At 43.5% G+C, this 21,440-nt stretch overlaps 1 protein-coding gene across 2 annotated transcripts in view; it reads left to right on the top strand.

Annotated features, from left to right (window-relative positions):
* Positions 1-21,440, top strand: part of LOC118374750 (plasma membrane calcium-transporting ATPase 3-like) — a 189,391-nt gene that overhangs the window by 7,404 nt on the left and 160,547 nt on the right. For both annotated transcript variants that reach the window (XM_052481242.1, XM_052481241.1), the window contains exons 2-5: positions 12,319-12,587; positions 12,840-13,155; positions 18,192-18,304; positions 18,960-19,044. In XM_052481242.1, coding sequence (XP_052337202.1) covers positions 12,915-13,155; positions 18,192-18,304; positions 18,960-19,044 — 439 coding nt within the window. In that variant the 5' untranslated portion in view covers positions 12,319-12,587; positions 12,840-12,914. The remainder of the gene's footprint in view (positions 1-12,318; positions 12,588-12,839; positions 13,156-18,191; positions 18,305-18,959; positions 19,045-21,440) is intronic.

Here is a 21,440-nt window from a genome sequence, read left to right as displayed (position 1 = left end):
TTCGCCACCTGGTCATCAGAAGGGGAAAGGAGAAGATTAATTGTGTGTCGTCTGCATAGCAATGATAGGAGAGACCATGTGAGGTTATGACAGAGCCAAGTGACTTGGTGTATAGCGAGAATAGGAGAGGGCCTAGAACAGAGCCCTGGGGGACACCAGTGGTGAGAGCGCGTGGTGAGGAGACAGATTCTCGCCACGCCACCTGGTAGGAGCGACCTGTCAGGTAGGACGCAATCCAAGCGTGGGCCGCGCCGGAGATGCCCAACTCGGAGAGGGTGGAGAGGAGGATCTGATGGTTCACAGTATCGAAGGCAGCCGATAGGTCTAGAAGGATGAGAGCAGAGGAGAGAGAGTTAGCTTTAGCAGTGCGGAGCACCTCCGTGATACAGAGAAGAGCAGTCTCAGTTGAATGACTAGTCTTGAAACCTGACTGATTTGGATCAAGAAGGTCATTCAGAGAGAGATAGCGGGAGAGCTGGCCAAGGACGGCACGTTCAAGAGTTTTGTGGAGAAAAGAAAGAAGGGATACTGGTCTGTAGTTTTTGACATCGGAGGGATCGAGTGTAGGTTTTTTCAGAAGGGGTGCAACTCTCGCTCTCTTGAAGACGGAAGGGACGTAGCCAGCGGTCAGGGATGAGTTGATGAGCGAGGTGAGGTAAGGGAGAAGGTCTCCGGAAATGGTCTGGAGAAGAGAGGAGGGGATAGGGTCAAGCGGGCAGGTTGTTGGGTGGCCGGCCGTCACAAGACGCGAGATTTCATCTGAGAGAGAGGGAGAAAGAGGTCAGAGCACAGGGTAGGGCAGTGTGAGCAGAACCAGCGGTGCCGTTTGACTTAGCAAACGAGGATCGGATGTCGTCGACCTTCTTTTCAAAATGGTTGACGAAGTCATCTGCAGAGAGGGAGGAGGGGGAGGGGAGGAGGATTCAGGAGGGAGGAGAAGGTGGCAAAGAGCTTCCTAGGGTTAGAGGCAGATGCTTGGAATTTAGAGTGGTAGAAAATGGCTTGAGCAGCAGAGACAGAGGAGGAAAATGTAGAGAGGAGGGAGTGAAAGGATGCCAGGTCCGCAGGGAGGCGAGTTTTCCTCCATTTCCGCTCGGCTGCCCGGAGCCCTGTTCTGTGAGCTCGCAATGAGTCGTCGAGCCACGGAGCGGGAGGGAGGACCGAGCCGGCCTGGAGGATAGGGGACATAGAGAGTCAAAGGATGCAGAAAGGGAGGAGAGGAGGGTTGAGGAGGCAGAATCAGGAGATAGGTTGGAGAAGGTTTGAGTAGAGGGAAGAGATGATAGGATGGAAGAGGAGAGAGTAGCGGGGGGAGAGAGAGCGAAGGTTGGGACGGCGCGATACCATCCGAGTAGGGGCAGTGTGGGAGGTGTTGGATGAGAGCGAGAGGGAAAAGGATACAAGGTAGTGGTTGGAGACTTGGAGGAGTTGCAATGAGGTTAGTGGAAGAACAGCATCTAGTAAAGATGAGGTCGAGCGTATTGCCTGCCTTGTGAGTAGGGGGAAGGTGAGAGGGTGAGGTCAAAAGAGGAGAGGAGTGGAAAGAAGGAGGCAGAGAGGAATGAGTCAAAGGTAGACGTGGGGAGGTTAAAGTCGCCCAGCACTGTGAGAGGTGAGCCGTCCTCAGGAAAGGAGCTTATCAAGGTATCAAGCTCATTGATGAACTCTCCGAGGGAACCTGGAGGGCGATAAATGATAAGGATGTTAAGCTTGAAAGGGCTGGTAACTGTGACAGCATGGAATTCAAAGGAGGCGATAGACAGATGGGTAAGGGGAGAAAGAGAGAATGACCACTTGGGAGAGATGAGGATCCCGGTGCCACCACCCCGCCGACCAGAAGCTCTCGGGGTGTGCGAGAACACGTGGGCGGACGAAGAGAGAGCAGTAGGAGTAGCAGTGTTGTCTGTGGTGATCCATGTTTCCGTCAGTGCCAAGAACTCTGCCTTGTTGGCCGCAGATCGGCAGTTCCAGAGGCTAACGGAGACCTGGAACTCCACGTGGGTCGTGCGCGCTGGGACCACCAGATTAGGGTGGCCGCGGCCACGCGGTGTGGAGCGTTTGTATGGTCTGTGCAGAGAGGAGAGAACAGGGATAGACAGACACATAGTTGACAGGCTACAGAAGAGGCTACGCTAATGCAAAGGAGATTGGAATGACAAGTGGACTACACGTCTCGAATGTTCAGAAAGTTAAGCTTACGTAGCAAGAATCTTATTGACTAAAATGATTAAAATGATACAGTACTGCTGAAGTAGGCTAGCTGGCAGTGGCTGCGTTGTTGACACTACACTAATCAAGTCGTTCCGTTGAGTGTAATAGTTTCTGCAGTGCTGCTATTCGGGGCTAGCTGGCTAGCTAGCAGTGTTGTTTACGTTACGTTGCGTTAAAAGAACGACAATAGCTGGCTAGCTAACCTAGAAAATCGCTCTAGACTACACAATTATCTTTGATACAAAGACGGCTATGTAGCTAGCTGTGTAGCTAGCTACGATTAAACAAATCAAACCGTTGTACTGTAATGAAATGAAATGAAAATGTGATACTACCTGTGAATGCGACCGGGTTGTTGAGTCCTATTCGGTAGACGTTGGCTAGCTGTCGGCTAGCTGTTGGCTAGCTGTTGGCTAGCTAGCAGAGTCTCCTACGTTAAGGACGACAAATAGCTGGCTAGCTAACCTCGGTAAATTAAGATAATCACTCTGAGACTACACACTCTAAACTACACAATTATCTTGGATACGAAGACAGCAAAAACAGCTATGTAGCTAGCTAACACTACACTAATCAAGTCGTTCAGTTGAGTGTAATAGTTACTACAGTGCTGCTAATCGGTGGGCGTTTGCTAGCTGGCTAGCTGGCTAGCTGCTGGGCAAATAGCAGTGAAGACTACGTTAGGACGAAGAAATACGATAATTATGCAATTATCTTTGATACAAAGACGGCTATGTAGCTAGCTAAGAAGAAATTGCTAAGATTAGACAAATCAAACCGTTGTACTATAATGAAATGTAATGAAATGTAATGAAAAAGTTATACTACCTGCGGAGCGAAGTGCCGATGCGACCGCTCGCTCCAACCCGGAAGTACAAAAACTGACTCTGTACCGGTACCTCCTGTAAATAGCCTCCACATAGACTCTGTACCGGTACCCCCTGTATATAGCCTCCACATTGACTCTGTACCGTAATACCCTGTATATAGCCTCCACATTGACTCTGTACCGGTACCCCCAGTATATAGCCTCCTCATTGACTCTGTACCGTAATACCCTGTATATAGCCTCGACATTGACTCTGTACCGGTACCCCCAGTATATAGCCTCCACATTGACTGTACCGGTACCTCCTGTATATTGCCTCCACATTGACTCTGTACCGGTACCCCCAGTATATAGCCTCCACATTGACTCTGTACCGTAATACCCTGTATATAGCCTCCACATTGACTCTGTACCGGTACCCCCAGTATATAGCCTCCACATTGACTCTGTACCGTAATATCCTGTATATAGCCTCCACATTGACCCTGTACCGGTACCCCCGGTATATAGCCTCCTCATTGACTCTGTACCGTAATACCCTGTATATAGCCTCGACATTGACTCTGTACCGGTACCCCCAGTATATAGCCTCCACATTGACTCTGTACCGAATACCCTGTATGTAGCCTCCACATTGACTCTGTACCATAATACCCTGTATATAGCCTCCACATTGACTCTGTACCGGTACCCCCAGTATATAGCCTCCACATTGACTCTGTACCGGTACCCCCAGTATATAGCCTCCACATTGACTCTGTACCGTAATACCCTGTATGTAGCCTCCACATTGACTCTGTACCATAATACCCTGTATATAGCCTCCACATTGACTCTGTACCGGTACCCCCAGTATATAGCCTCCACATTGACTCTGTACCGGTACCCCCAGTATATAGCCTCCACATTGACTCTGTACCGGAACCCCCAGTATACAGCCTCCACATTGACTCTGTACCGTAACACCCTGTATATAGCCTCCACATTGACTCTGTACCGTAATACCCTGTATGTAGCCTCCACATTGACTCTGTACCATAATACCCTGTATATAGCCTCCACATTGACTCTGTACCGTAATACCCTGTATATAGCCTCCACATTGACTCTGTACCGGTACCCCCAGTATATAGCCTCCACATTGACTCTGTACCGGAACCCCCAGTATACAGCCTCCACATTGACTCTGTACCGTAATACCGTGTATACAGCCTCCACATTGACTCTGTACCGTAATACCCTGTATATAGCCTCCACATTGACTCTGTACCGGTACCCCCAGTATATAGCCTCCACATTGACTCTGTACCGTAATACCCTGTATATAGCCTCCACATTGACTCTGTACCGTAATACCCTGTATATAGCCTCCACATTGACTCTGTACCGGTACCCCCAGTATATAGCCTCCCATTGACTCTATGTAGCCTCCACATTGACTCTGTACCATAATACCCTGTATATAGCCTCCACATTGACTCTGTACCATAATACCCTGTATATAGCCTCCATATTGACTCTGTACCGTAATACCCTGTATATAGCCTCCACATTGACTCTGTACTGTAATACCCTGTATATAGCCTCCACATTGACTCTGTACCGTTAAACCCTGTATATAGCCTCCACATTGACTCTGTACCGGAACCCCAGTATATAGCCCCATTGACTCTGTACCGGAATATAGCCTCCACATTGACTCTGTACCGTAATACCCTGTATATAGCCTCCACATTGACTCTGTACCGTAATACCCTGTATATAGCCTCCACATTGACTCTGTACCATAATACCCTGTATATAGCCTCCACATTGACTCTGTACCGTAATACCCTGTATATAGCCTCCACATTGACTCTGTACCGTAATAACCTGTATATAGCCTCCACATTGACTCTGTACCGTAATACCCTGTATATAGCCTCCACATTGACTCTGTACCGTAATACCCTGTATATAGCCTCCACATTGACTCTGTACCGTTAACCCCCGGTATATAGCCTCCACATTGACTCTGTACCGTAATACCCTGTATATAGCCTCCACATTGACTCTGTACCGTAATACCCTGTATGTAGCCTCCACATTGACTCTGTACCATAATACCCTGTATATAGCCTCCACATTGACTCTGTACCGTAATACCCTGTATATAGCCTCCATATTGGCTCTGTACCGTAATACCCTGTATATAGCCTCCACATTGACTCTGTACTGTAATACCCTGTATATAGCCTCCACATTGACTCTGTACCGTTAAACCCTGTATATAGCCTCCACATTGACTCTGTACCGTAATACCCTGTATATAGCCTCCACATTGACTCTGTACCGTAATACCCTGTATATAGCCTCCACATTGACTCTGTACCGTAATACCCTGTATATAGCCTCCACATTGACTCTGTACCGTAATACCCTGTATATAGCCTCCACATTGACTCTGTACCGTAATACCCTGTATATAGCCTCCACATTGACTCTGTACCGTAATAACCTGTATATAGCCTCCACATTGACTCTGTACCGTAATACCCTGTATATAGCCTCCACATTGACTCTGTACCATAATACCCTGTATATAGCCCCCACATTGACTCTGTACCGTAATACCCTGTATATAGCCTCCACATTGACTCTGTACCGTAATACCCTGTATATAGCCTCCACATTGACTCTGTACCGTAATACCCTGTATATAGCCTCCACATTGACTCTGTACCGTAATACCCTGTATATAGCCTCCACATTGACTCTGTACCGTAATACCCTGTATATAGCCTCCACATTGACTCTGTACCGTAATACCCTGTATATAGCCTCCACATTGACTCTGTACCGTAATACCCTGTATATAGCCTCCACATTGACTCTGTACCGTAATACCCTGTATATAGCCTCCACATTGACTCTGTACCGTAATACCCTGTATATAGCCTCCACATTGACTCTGTACCGTAATACCCTGTATATAGCCTCCACATTGACTCTGTACCGTAATACCCTGTATATAGCCTCCACATTGACTCTGTACCGTAATACCCTGTATATAGCCTCCACATTGACTCTGTACCGTAATACCCTGTATATAGCCTCCACATTGACTCTGTACCGTAATACCCTGTATATAGCCTCCACATTGACTCTCAAATCAATCAATCAAATTTTATTTATATAGCCCTTCGTACATCAGCTGATATCTCAAAGTGCTGTACAGAAACCCAGCCTAAAACCCCAAACAGCAAGCAATGCAGGTGTAGAAGCACGGTGTAGACTCTGTACCGTAATACCCTGTATATAGCCCTACTATTGTTATTTGCTGCTTCTCTTGATTTATTTGTTATTCTTATCTCCTACTTTTTAATAAAAACATTTTTTTGTATTTTCTTAAATCTGCATTGTTGGTTAATAAGGGCTTGTAGGTAAACATTTCACTATAAGGTCTACACTTGTTGTATTCGGCGCATGTGACAAATACAATTTGATTTAATTTGGCAAACTCCAAACGGGCTGTCACATGCCTTTTACTGAGAAGTGACTTCACTATGGCCACTCTACCATAAAGGACTGATTGGTGAGTGCTGCAGAGATGGTTGTCCTTCTGGAAGATTCTCTCATCTCCACAGAGGAACTCTGGATGGCTGTCAGAGTGATCATCGGGTTCTTGGTGACCTCCCTGACCAAGGCCCTTCTCCCCCGATTGCTAAGTTTGGATGGGCGGCCAGCTCTAGGAAGAGTCTTGGTGGTTACAAACTTCTGCCATTTAAGAATGATGGAAGCCACCAGTAGTGGAAAAAGTACCCAATTGTCATAATTGAGTAAAGGTAAAGATACCTTAAAAGAAAATGAATCAAGTAAAAGTGAGTCACCCAGTAAAATAATACTTGAGTAAAAGTCTAAAAGTATTTGCTTTTAAATACATTTAAGTATTTAAAGTAAATGCAATTGCTAAAATGTACTGAATATCAAAAGTAAAAGTATAAATAATTAAATATATATAAATATATATTAAGCAAACCAGACATACAGAAGTTCTTGTTTTTTAATTGAAGGATTGCCAGGGGCACGTTGCAACACTAAGATATAATTTACAAACGAAGCATGTACTTAGTGAGTCCTCCAGATCAGAGACTGTAGGGATGACCAGGGATGTTCTCTGTTTAGTGAGTCCACCAGATCAGAGGCAGTAGGGATGACCAGGGATGTTCTCTGTTTAGTGAGTCCCATACGTAGAATGTATGCACACATGACTGTAAGTCGCTTTGGATAAAAGCGTCAGCTAAATGGCATATATTATTATATATTAGTCCTCCAGATCAGAGGCAGTAGGGATGACCAGGGATGTTCTCTGTTTAGTGAGTCCTCCAGATCAGAGGCAGTAGGGATGACCAGGGATGTTCTCTGTTTAGTGAGTCCTCCAGATCAGAGGCAGTAGGGATGACCAGGGATGTTCTCTGTTTAGTGAGTCCTCCAGATCAGAGGCAGTAGGGATGACCAGGGATGTTCTCTGTTTAGTGAGTCCTCCAGATCAGAGGCAGTAGGGATGACCAGGGATGTTCTCTGTTTAGTGAGTCCTCCAGATCAGAGGCAGTAGGGATGACCAGGGATGTTCTCTGTTTCGTGAGTCCTCCAGATCAGAGGCAGTAGGGATGACCAGGGATGTTCTCTGTTTAGTGAGTCCTCCAGATCAGAGGCAGTAGGGATGACCAGGGATGTTCTCTGTTTAGTGAGTCCTCCAGATCAGAGGCAGTAGGGATGACCAGGGATGTTCTCTGTTTAGTGAGTCCTCCAGATCAGAGGCAGTAGGGATGACCGGGGATGTTCTCTGTTTAGTGAGTCCTCCAGATCAGAGGCAGTAGGGATGACCGGGGATGTTCTCTTGATAAGTGCCGGAATTGGACCAATTTCCTGTCTTTCTCAGCATTCCAAATGTAACAAGTACTTTTGAGTGTCAGGATAAATGTGTGGAGTAAAAAGTACCTTGTTTTCATCAGGAATGTAGTGAAGTAAAAGGAAAAGTTGTCAAAAATATCAATAGTAAAGTAAAGTACAGAAACCCCCAAAAACGACTTAAGTAGTACTTTCAAGTATTTTACTTTAAGTACTTTACAGAACGGGAGGTCACTGTGTTCTTGGGGACCTTCAATGCTGCAGAATATTTTTGGTACTTCCCCAGATCTGTTAACTGTGGGACCTTATATAGATAGATGTGTGCCTTACTAAATTGTGTCCAATTAATTGAATTTATCCCAGATGGACTCCAATCAAGTTGTAGAAACATCTCAAGGATGACCAATTTAAACAGGATGTAACTGAGCTCAATTTGGAGTATTGTGTCATTATGGGGTATTGTGTCATTATGTCATTATGGGGTAATGAGTCATTATGGGGTATTGAGTCATGATGTCATAATGGGGTATTGAATCATTATGGGCTATTGTGTGATTATGGGGTATTGAGTCATTATGGGGTATAGTGTCATTATGGGGTATTGTGTCATTATGGGGTATTGAGTCATTATGGGGTATTGAGTCATTATGTCATTATGGAGTATAGTGTCGTTGTGTTGTATTGTGTCATGTTGGAGTGTTGTGTCATTGTGGGGTATTGAGTCATTATGTCATTATGGGGTATTGAGTCATTATGGGGTATTGTGTCATTGTGGGGTATTGTGTCATTATGGGGTATTGTGTCATTATGGGGTATTGAGTCATTATGGGGTATTGAGTCATTATGGGGTATTGAGTCATTATGGGGTATTGTGTCATGATGTCATAATGGGGTATTGAATCATTATGGGCTATTGTGTCATTATGGGGTATTGAGTCATTATGGGGTTTTGAGTCATTATGGGGTATTGTGTCATTATGGCGGTATTGTGTCATTATTGGGTATTGTGTCATTATGTCATTATGGGGTAATCAGTCATTATGGGGTATTGAGTCATTATGTCATTATGGGGGATTGAGTCATTTTGGGGTATTGAGTCATTATGTCATTATGGAGTATTGTGTCATTATGTCATTATGGGGTATAGTGTCGTTGTGTTGTATTGTGTCATATTGGGGTGTTGTGTCATTGTGGGGTATTGTGTCATTGTGGGGTATTGTGTCATTATGGGGTATTGAGTCATTATGGGGTATTGTGTCATTATGTCATAATGGGGTATTGAATCATTATGGGCTATTGTGTCATTATGGGGTATTGAGTCATTATGGGGGTTTGAGTCATTATGGGGTATTGTGTCATTATGTCATTATGGGGTATTGAGTCATTGTGGGGTATTGTGTCATTATGTCATTATGGGGTATAGAGTTATTATGGGGTATTGTGTCATTATGTCATTATGGGGTATAGTGTCGTTGTGGGATATTGTGTCATTGTGGGGTATTGTGTCATTATGGGGTATTGTGTCATTATGTCATTATGGGGTATTGAGTCATTATGGGTTATTGTGTCATTATGTCATTATGGGCTATTGTGTCATTATGGGGTATTGTGTAATTATGGGGTGTTGAGTCATTATGGGCTATTGTGTCATTATGAGGTATTGTGTCATTATGGGTTATAGTGTCCTTGTGGGGTATTGTGTCATTTTGGGGTATTGAGTCATTATAGGTTATTATGTTATTATGGGGTATTGTGTCATATTGGGTATTGTCATTATGGGGTATTGTGTCAATATGTCATTATGGGGTATTGAGTCATATTGTCATAATGGGGTCTTGAGTCATTATGGGTTATTGAGTCATTATGGGGTATTGAGTCATTATGGGGTAACGTAACGTAACAAAGTGTGGAAAAGGTGAAGTGGTCTGAATACTTTCCGAATTCATTGCATGTTGTAAATAAATGGCCAACATATCAATGCCTATAGGCCACCAAACAGAAACACCCTGGGTAGCATTCAGAACAGAAACAGAAACACCCTGGGTAGTATTCAGAACAGAAACAGAAACACCCTGGGTAGTATTCAGAACAGAAACAGAAACACCCTGGGTAGTATTCAGAACAGAAACAGAAACACCCTGGGTAGTATTCAGAACAGAAACAGAAACACCCTGGGTAGTATTCAGAACAGAAACAGAAACACCCTGGGTAGTATTCAGAACAGAAACAGAAACACCCTGGGTAGTATTCAGAACAGAAACAGAAACACCCTGGGTAGTATTCAGAACAGAAACAGAAACACCCTGGGTAGTATTCAGAACAGAAACAGAAACACCCTGGGTAGTATTCAGAACAGAAACAGAAACAGAACAGAAACAGAAACACCCTGGGTAGTATTCAGAACAGAAACAGAAACACCCTGGGTAGTATTCAGAACAGAAACAGAAACACCCTGGGTAGTATTCAGAACAGAAACAGAACTGGGTAGAAACAAACACCCTGGGTAGTATTCAGAACAGAAACAGAAACACCCTGGGTAGTATTCAGAACAGAAACAGAAACACCCTGGGTAGTATTCAGAACAGAAACAGAAACACCCTGGGTAGTATTCAGAAACAGAAACAGAGTAACGAACAGAAACAGAAACACCCTGGGTAGTATTCAGAACAGAAACAGAAACACCCTGGGTAGTATTCCGAACAGAAACAGAAACACCCTGGGTAGTATTCAGAACAGAAACAGAAACACCCTGGGTAGTATTCAGAACAGAAACAGAAACACCCTGGGTAGTATTCAGAACAGAAACAGAAACACCCTGGGTAGTATTCAGAACAGAAACAGAAACACCCTGGGTAGTACAGAAACAGAAACACCCTGGGTAGTATTCAGAACAGAAACAGAAACACCCTGGGTAGTATTCAGAACAGAAACAGAAACACCCTGGGTAGTATTCAGAAAAAACAGGACCTGGGTAGTATTCCAGAAACAGAAAACTGGGTAGTATTCAGAACAGAAACAGAAACACCCTGGGTAGTATTCAGAACAGAAACAGAAACACCCTGGGTAGTATTCAGAACAGAAACAGCCTCTAGCAGAAACAGACCTTATCAGAACAGAAACAGAAACCCCTGGGTAGTATTAACAGAAACAGCCTGGGTAGCAGCCAGAAAGATGTATTAGATCTCAGAACAGGAAACATACAGTCAGGACCATTCCAGAAACATCTCCCTTAGCTCTAGGTCAACCATGCTAACTAGGTCAGCACCATGCTAGAGGTCAACAGTCAGCTACAGGACCATGCTACAGGTCAACCATGCTACAGGTCAACCATGCTACAGGTCAACCGTGCTACAGGTCAACCGTGCTACAGGTCAACCGTGCTACAGGTCAACCGTGCTACAGGTCAACCGTGCTACAGGTCAACCGTGCTACAGGTCAACCATGCTACAGGTCAACCGTTGTTGCTCTCAAATGTAGATTCACCTCCTGAATGGTAGACAACCACCCACTCACTACATGCAAAGGCCAAAGAGTAGGACATCTTGGCATTAAAAGCATAGTCTGTTTTTATACGTTGATATGCATATAGGCTACTGAAAAACGTTCTAATATTGCATACAAACCGGCTAAATAGGACAGGACCCAGCCAGGGAGGGAGAGAGGCCCATATTCAGGACAAGGCAGGGGTGACCCTGTAGATGCCAGTCTGAAAGTAGGGCTACAGGAGTATAGCTGTCCTCAGCCAGGACACTGAGAGGGAGACGTGGAGGAGACAGAGAGAACGAGAGAGGAAAGAGCTACAAACCAGAATGAGGTAGATGGAGAGAAAGGGTAATGGCTGAATGGAATATAAAGATGGAGAGAAAGGGGAATAGCTGAATGGAATATAAAGATGGAGAGAAAGGGGAATAGCTGAATGGAATATAAAGATGGAGAGAAAGGGGAATAGCTGAATGGAATATAAAGATGGAGAGAAAGGGGAATGGCTGAATGGAAAATAAAGATGGAGAGAAAGGGGAATAGCTGAATGGAATATAAAGATGGAGAGAAAGGGGAATGGCTGAATGGAATATAAAGATGGAGAGAAAGGGGAATAGCTGAATGGAATATAAAGATGGAGAGAAAGGGGAATGGCTGAATGGAATATAAAAATGGAGAGAAAGGGGAATAGCTGAATGGAATATAAAGATGGAGAGAAAGGGGAATGGCTGAATGGAATATAAAGACGAACTAGAACAAGTTCATGAATTAAGTTCTGAAGGTTGGAGTGGCTCAGGGGACCAAGGTCCTCATTTTGATTGGCTGTTGCATAAAACAATTGACACCAAGTTGCAGGTGTGTTACTCGTTGTAGAGATGAGTTATAATTCTATCTTTCTTTCTTTCCAGGTTGCAGTCTGCTCTACCACTAGTCCTTCTCTCAACCCCCAACCCCTTCATAAGCGAGACAAGAGAGAAGAGTGGAGTCGCCAAGGACACAGGGAGAAAGCTGGAGGCAGCCCTCATCTCAGTCAGTTGTTTCTGAGATGTTGCTGACTGGTCCCTGGTTAAAATCTTGACCCCTGACCCTACTGGTTAGCTAATGAAGTCTGTGTTTAAGACTTCTGTCTAAGAACTCTTGAAAGAAGAAGGAAGGACCAGCGCTTGGTGACTGGCTGGTATAAATAAGCAGAAACACTCGCTGAGAGAGAGAGAGAGAGAGAGAGAGAGCGAGAGAGAGAGAGAGAGAGAGAGAGAGAGAGAGAGAGAGAGAGAGAGAGAGAGAGAGAGAGAGAGAGAGAGAGAGAGAGAGAGAGAGAGAGAGAGAGAGAGAGAGAGAGAGAGAGAGAGAGAGAGAGAGAGAGAGAGAGAGAGAGAGAGAGAGAGAGAGAGAGAGAGTTTGAAAGAAAGTTTGGACTTGTGTGTTCCAGATGAGTGGGTGAAACCTCCCCAGAGAAGGAAATAGAGACCACAGAGAGAGAAGAGGACCAAACCAGTCTGTCAGAATGTCTACCACCGCCACCATGGGAGAGATGGCTAACAGTGCTGTTGAGTTCTACCCTAAAGGCCGGAGCCGAGGTGGGAAGGGGGAGGGTAACAATGCTGTAGAGGGAGATTTTGGGGTGACGGTGGAGGAGCTCAGGGACCTGATGGAGCTCCGGGGAGGGGAGGCCATTCAGAAGATACAGGAGGCATACGGAGACTCAGAGGGCCTGGCCACTAAACTGCTCACCAACACTATTGACGGTAAGGTAGTAGGGAGGGTGTGTGTGTCTGTGGCTGCGTGTATGTGTGTATGTGTGTATGTGTGTCTGTGTGTGTGTGTTTCTGTGTTGTTTGGCCTGTGGGATTGATCTCAGGCCAGCTGACAGTATCAAATGATCAACACTGAACAACCTTACTCTAGCAGAACAACATGACAGACACACATACACACTCTGTCAGTCAATTTCATTGATTTGAGTATTTCAGGCAGAGGCCGATCCTACCTGTCAAATCGGATCCAACTACAAGCATTTTTGTCCTGTCGAATCAGGTCCAACTACAAGTATATTTGTCCAGAGGCCAAAAGGCCGTCTCTGAATAGCAGTACAGCCGTCTATGGAATAGTCTGTGGAATAGTCTGTGGAATATTAGGTAAATAGTCATTGAGGAATTCAGTGAGGTAGTCAGTGAGGTAGTCAGTGAGGTAGTCAGTGAGGTAGTCAGTAGGTAGTCAGTGAGGTAGTTAGTAGGTAGTCAGTAGGGTAGTCAGTGGTAAGTGAGGTAGTCAGTAGGGTAGTCAGTAGGGTAGTCAGTTGGGTAGTCAGTTGGTAGTCAGTGAGGTAGTCAGCAGGGTAGTCGGTGGGGCAATCAGTGGTAAGTTAGATAGTCAGCTGGGTAGTCAGTTAGTAGTCAGCAGGGTAGTCGGTGGGGCAGTCAGTGGTAAGTGAGGTAGTCAGTAGGGTAGTCCGTAGCTAGTCAGTGAGGTAGTCAGCAGGGTAGTCAGTGGGGCAGTCAGTGGTAAGTGAGGAAGTCAGTAGGGTAGTCCATAGGTAGTTAGTGAGGTAGTCAGCAGGGTAGTCAGTAGGTAGTCAGTGATGTAGTCAGCTGTGTAATCTGTGAGGTAGTCAGCAGGGTAGTCAGTAGGTAGTCAGTGGTAAGTGAGGTAGTCAGTAGGGTAGTCAGTTGGTAGTCAGTGAGGTAGTCAGCAGGGTAGTCAGTAGCTAGTCAGTGTGGTAGTCAGCAGGGTAGTCAGTGGGGTAGTCAGCAGGGTAGTCAGTGGGGCAGTCAGTGGTAAGTGAGGTAGTCAGTAGGGTAGTCAGTAGGGTAGTCAGTGGGGTAGTCAGTAGGGTAGTCAGCGGGGTAGTCAGTAAGGTTGTCAGTCGGGTAGTCAGTGGGCTAGTCAGTAGGGTAGTCAGCGGGGTAGTCAGTAAGGTTGTCAGTAAGGTTGTCAGTTGGGTAGTCAGTGAGGCAGTCAGTGGGGTAGTCAGTAGGGTAGTCAGCGGGGTAGTCGGTAAGGTTGTCAGTCGGGTAGTCAGTGAGGCAGTCAGACATGATGATTGATGCTTGGCTGCTGTTAAGTAGAAATGATCTAGCTTTTGTCCATAATAATCGTGTAGGCTATACCCTCACTATATCTGCCAGCTGTTGGCTAGAGAGCATGTTCCAAAGCCAGGCTGGGCTCATTTTAGTGACAGAACCATCAGTAGAGTTGAAACGGTATTTTTTATTGGGTACATGGGAACTGAAACGAAAGGTATTTTCATGTGTACTACGTCATCACACAAAGCCTTTAATCCCCAACAAGTCAGTTTGATGGAAACATCTATGGTGGGAAAATGTGGATTTTAGGATATTCACATTAAAATATATCTCCTCTTGGATGGAATTCTAGCTAGTGAGAGAGTTGGTAAACTAGTTTGTGAATTAGTTATTCTAGATTCCCGGTGAAATAGCCTTTTTAAATTGTTTTTGTAGAGGTAAACTTCAAGACATTGTTTGACCAACAGTTTTGAAGAGTTGATACGCAGAACTGACACCTCTTTACCACAGCATCCAGAATCCGTTTAACCTTGGGAACTGCAATACCAATATTTAATTACACACATACTCACTACTGCAGTTTGACACCATTACAGAGATCTAAGAGAAAGAAAGGAGGAGGGAGGAAGTAAAGAGAGGAAGAGACAGTGGGAGAGGGGGAGGAGTGCTAGAATAGCTTGCCGCATTGTCAAGGACATATCAAGGGGAGATTGAGAGAAAAAGGGAGAAACAAAAAAGAGAGAGTGCAGTAGAGGGAGGAAGGTGAGGAAGAGGGTGTGAGGAAGAGAGGCAGAAACAAATGGGGTAAAAAGAGAGGGAAGAAGGGGGGAAGAGAATATTTACAAAGTAATGATCAACTCCTTCTCTGTGATTATGTGATTATGGTAGTTTCATTACACCTATTTTACATCCAGAGTTGGGCTATGGGAACAGATATTTACAGTCATTCAGAAAGTATTCAAAACACCTATTTTACATCCAGAGTTGGGCTATGGGAACAGATATTTACAGTCATTCAGAAAGTATTCATTACACCTATTTTACATCCAGAGTTGGGCCAGGGGAACAGATATTTACAGTCATTCAGAAAGTATTCATTAGACCTATTTTACATCCAGAGTTGGGCCATGGGAACAGATATTTAAATTCATTCAGAAAGTATTCATTACACCTATTTTACATCCTATTTTCAGAACACCTATTTTACATCCAGAGTTGGGCTATGGGAACAGATATTTACAGTCATTCAGAAAGTATTCAGAACACCTATTTTACATCCAGAGTTGGGCCATGGGAACAGATATTTACAGTCATTCGGAAAGTATTCAGACCACTTGACTTTTTCCACATGTTGTTACGTTACTGCCTTATTATAAAAGGGATTACAGTTTCCCCCACATCAATCTACACAGAAAACCATATAATGACAAAGATTTATTTTTTAAAACATTTTTGCAAATGTATTAAAAATAAAAATAAATGAAATATTACATTTACTTAAATATTCAGACCCTTTACTCAGTACATTGTTGAAGCACCTTTGGCAGTGATTACAGAATCAAATCTTCTTAGGTATGACTCTACAAGCTTGGCACACCTGTATTTGGCGAGTTTCTCGTTGGATGGGGAGCGTCGCTGCACAGCTATTTTTAGGTCCCGCCAGAGATGTTAGATCGGATTCAAGTCCGGGTTCTGGCAGGGCCACTGAAGGACATTCGGAGACTTGTTCCGAAGCCACTCCTGCATTATCTTGCTGTGTGCTTAGGGTCGTTGTCCTGATGGAAGAGGAACCTTCGCCCCAGTCAGAAGTCCTGAGCGCTCTGGAGCAGGTTTTCATTAAGGATCTCTCTGCACTTTGCTCCGTTCATATTTCCCTGGATCCTGACTAGTCTCCCAGCCCCTGCTGCTGAAAAACATCCCCACAACAGCATGATGCTGCCACCAGAATGCTTCACAGATGGGATGGTGCAAGAAGCGACGCTTGGCATTCAGTCGAAAGAATTCAATCTTCGTTTCATCAGACCATAAAATCTTGTTCCTCATGGTCTGAGAGTCCTTTAGGTGCCTTTTGGCAAACTCCAAGTGAGCTTTCATGTGTATTTTACTGAGGAGTGGCTTCTGTCTGGCCACTCTGCCATAAAGGCCTGATTGGTGGAGTGCTGCAGAGATGGTTGTCCTTCCGGAAGGTCAGAGTGACCACGGATTGCTCAGTCAAACGTCTTTTATTTAAGAATGATGGAGGCCACTGTGTTCTTGGAGATCTTCAATGCTGCAGAAATGTTTTGGTCCCCTTCCCCAGATCTCAGCCTCGACACAATCCCGTCTTGGACCTCTATGGACAATTCCTTCGACCTCATGGCTTGGTTTTTGCTCTGATACGCTCTGTCAACTGTGTGTGCCTTTCCAAAAAGGTGTGTGCCTTTCCAAATCATGTCCAAACAATTGAATGTACTACAGGTGAACTCCAATCAAGTTGTATGAACACCACAAGGATGATCAGTGGAAACAGGATGCACCTGAGCCCATATTCGAGTCTCATAGCAAAGGGTCTGAATACTTAAATAAGGTATTTCAGTTTTTATATCTTTAATACATTTCTAAAAAAGCATGGTTGGATAAGAGCCTATCAGAGGTCTAATGGTACTATGGTTGGATAAGAGCCTATCAGAGGTCTAATGGTACTATGGTTGGATAAGAGCCTATCAGAAGCCTGGTGGCACTATGGTTGGATAAGAGCCTATCAGCACTATGGTTGGATAAGAGAAGTCTAATGGTACTATGGTTGGATAAGAGCCTAAGAGCCTATCAGAGGTCTCAGATGGTACTATGGTTGGATAAGAGCCTATCAGAAGTCTGGTGGCACTATGGTGGGATAAGAGCCTATCAGAAGTCTGGTGGCACTATGGTTGGATAAGAGCCTATCACAAGTCTGGTGGCACTATGGTTGGATAAGAGCCTATCAGAAGTCTGGTGGCACTATGGTTGGATAAGAGCCTATCAGAAGTCTGGTGGCACTATGGTTGGATAAGAGCCTATCAGAAGTCTGGTGGCACTATGGTTGGATAAGAGCCTATCAGAAGTCTGGTGGCACTATGGTTGGATAAGAGCCTATCAGAAGTCTGGTGGCACTATGGTTGGATAAGAGCCTATCAGAAGTCTGGTGGCACTATGGTTGATAAGAGCCTATCAGAGCCTATCAGAAGTCTGGTGGCACTATGGTTGGATAAGAGCCTATCAGAAGTCTGGTCTGGTGGCATTATGGTGGGATAAGAGCCTATCAGAAGTCTGTCTGGTGGCACTATGGTTGGATAAGAGCCTATCAGAAGTCTGGTGGCACTATGGTTGGATAAGAGCCTATCAGAAGTCTGGTGGCACTATGGTTGGATAAGAGCCTATCAGAAGTCTGGTGGCACTATGGTTGGATAAGAGTGTCTGCTAAATTAACTAAATATAAATGTATAGGACCAGTCAAATATTTGGACACACCTACTCACTCTAAGGTTGTTCTTTTTTATGATTTTCTACATTGTAGAATAACAGTGAAGACATCAAAACTATAAAACAACACATTTTGGAATCATGTAGTAACCAAAAAAAAGTGTTCAACAAATCAAAATATATTTTATATTTCAGATTCTACAAAGTAGCCACCCTTTGCCTTGATGACAGCTTTGCACACTCTTGAAGAAAAACCCTTGAATGAGTAGGTGTGTCCTCACTTTTGACTGGTACTGTACATGTGTGCGTGTGTGTTGCAGGTCTGTCAGGTGACCAGGCAGACCTGGATCGTCGTAGCAAGTCATTCGGTCAGAACTTCATCCCTCCTAAACAGCCCAAGACCTTCCTGGAGCTGGTCTGGGAAGCTCTTCAAGTATGTTGAATGATCGATTGATATTCATGTTTTGATATACACTGTATATTGATATAGACAGGTCAAATAATGTAAACACTTGAGTACATTATTAGATAGAAAGTGTACTGAAAGCAGGTGCTTCCAGAATGGTTTCGCATTCCTCCAAGAGAGTTGTAGAATCTATGCCAAGGTGCATCAAAGCTGTTCTGGTGGCTCGTGATGGCCCAACAAACCAATTAAAACACTTTTTGCCAGTTACATGTAGATTGATATATAGATTGATATATATATTGATTCATATATATATAGATTGATATATATATTGATTCATATATATATGATTGATATATAGATTGATTCATATATATATAGATTGATATATAGATTGATTCATATATATATAGATTGATATATAGATTGATTCATATATATAGATATTGATATATATATATATATTGATATTATAGATTGATTCATATATATATATTGATATATATTGATTCATATATATATAGATTGATTTATATATATAGATTGATATATAGATTGATTCATATATATATATATATATATATATATATATATATATATATATATATATATATATATATATATATATATATATATATATATATTGATATATAAATTGATTGATTGATTGATTACTTTACAGGATGTCACTCTTATCATCCTGGAGGTGGCAGCTATCATCTCCCTGGGCCTGTCCTTCTACCAACCCCCTGGAGATGACACTGAGGGTATGACCTGGGATGGATGTCTGTCTGGATGGTTGACTGCTTGGCTGACAGACTCCCCTCCATATTTATTTGGACAGTGAAGCTAAAATCGCTCTATACTACAGCTTTTTGGATTTGAGATATAATGTTTTATATGAGGCGACAGTACAGAATGTCACCTTTTATTTGAGGGTATTTTCATGTATTTAGTCCCCCCATTTGAAGGTGTCATCAGTATTTGTATTTTTCATATTTTGTTCCCATATTCCACCCAATGATTACATCAAGCTTGTGACTCTACAAACTTGTTGGATGCATTTACAGTTTATTTTGGTTGTGTTTCGGATTGTGTTGTATCCAATAGACATTAATGGTAAAAAAATGAATTGTGTTCTTCTGGAGTCACTGTCAGGGCTCTATGTTCGGCTGGCGCTAAGGAGGCGCAACTGTCAAACGCACATTAGTTTGACATTTTGTCATGGAAAAACTGTCGCAATGGCATTTTCCAGCCCTAACGCCAGGTTCGGAAATGTACATGTCTGTGACGGATGGCAATAGTTGAGGCGTGTCCCTAAAAACAAGCAGAAAAGTGATAATTTCATGCAGCGCCAATGGAACGTTTTAAGACCCACAAAAAGCAGGTTTTAACCGAGTTGATGATGACGTGGATGTTGAAAGCGGAAGCGTTGAGAGATGTGCCTTTTGTGCAGGCGAATCTCGTATTTAGTTTCATTTAGTTTGATTAAAAACCAAGCATAGCTTCCCCTCCCATTTATCAAGGCTGGTTTAGCAGCATCGCGTTGGTGCGTCTTTTTATCCTGGCCATTAGCCAAATAGTCTATGGATAAAGGCCTATCAAATGGTACTGAGAGTGCCTTGAAAATATTTTTTGAGGTTTTAGATTTTCCGTGCTTTTTTCATTATTCACATACCTGCATTTCGCTTGTTCGAGTAGGCTATCCATCCTCATTATCAAAGATCGCCCCTCGTCCGATCACTAAAAACACTCTGCTCCAAACTATTCAGTCATATAATGCCATATTAATGGCAGATTTCTTTGAGAATCTGCGTCGCACATAGGCAACGATATAGTTGACAGGAGCATAGTGTTTTGTATGGACGTGTGAATGTTCTTCGTAAATTACATTTAAACCTACCTGTGCACAGGGTGTCATGGAACGAGAGAAGAGATTTATGATTTATGATCCTATTTAGAAATATTGATTGATTGTTTTTCATTTAATTATATTTAAATCCAAAGTTATTTTTGAGATTCACCATCCATGGGTTTATCTTGATAACGTACATGGTTTGAATGCAATTCAATTTAGTCTGCTCTTTCTGGAGAAGTGCAAATAGAATCTGTAAGCTGGTTCCATTATGTTTATAAAACATTATATTTGCCAGCAGTATAACGGCGAGTGGAGCCCTTTCTCTGTAGCAGTATAACGGTGAGTGGAGCCCTTACTCTGTAGCAGTATAACGGTGAGTGGAGCCCTTTCTCTGTAGCAGTATAACGGTGAGTGGAGCCCTTTCTCTGTAGCAGTATAACGGTGAGTGGAGCCCTTTCTCTGTAGCAGTATAACGGTGAGTGGAGCCCTTTCTCTGTAGCAGTATAACGGTGAGTGGAGCCCTTTCTCTGTAGCAGTATAACGGTGAGTGGAGCCCTTTCTCTGTAGCAGTATAACGGTGAGTGGAGCCCTTTCTCTGTAGCAGTATAACGGTGAGTGGAGCCCTTTCTCTGTAGCAGTATAACGGTGAGTGGAGCCCTTTCTCTATCCAGCTCCTGTAAAAAGGTTGCATGTGTGTTTTACCTTTATTTAACCAGGCAAGTCAGTTAAGAACATATTCTTATTTTCAATGACGGCCTGGGAACAGTGGGTTAACTGCCTGTTCAGGGGCAGAACGACAGATTTGTACCTTGTCAGCTCGGGGGTTTGAACTTGCAACCTCCCGGTTACTAGTCCAACGCTCTAACCACTAGGCTACGCAGTCTAAGTTGTTTGTATTATACGGGGAGCAATTATGGTGTAGCTGTATTGGGACATTTAGCCTATTTAAAACAATTTGTTGCTTAGTTTTTATTACATTTCATTAGAATTATACAGTGTCTTTTTGGGTCTTCTCAATAGCCTATTGAATTTAATGTTAATGCTTATTGACTACTTTTGGCATGTTCACGGACTGCAGTTTACAGTAGGCCTGGCCCCTATGCTACAGCCTATATTTAACAATGCATTTCCATCTTGAAGCAATGCAATTACAACAATGTGGACTGCAAACGTGTTCAAAATATTTAGCAAATACTGACTGCTTCAGGCTATTTAACGAAAACCCCCAAACCTATAATGTGACAGCAGCGCAACGATTTACCATTTAAAAATGTTTATTAAAATAGAGCCATTAAAGTGAATGCT

Source organism: Oncorhynchus keta, chromosome 27 (genome assembly GCF_023373465.1).
Source record: "Oncorhynchus keta strain PuntledgeMale-10-30-2019 chromosome 27, Oket_V2, whole genome shotgun sequence".
NCBI classification, from domain to species: domain Eukaryota; kingdom Metazoa; phylum Chordata; class Actinopteri; order Salmoniformes; family Salmonidae; genus Oncorhynchus; species Oncorhynchus keta.
Note: the sequence above shows the minus strand (reverse complement) of the source record. Positions and strands in the feature narration are given on the sequence as shown.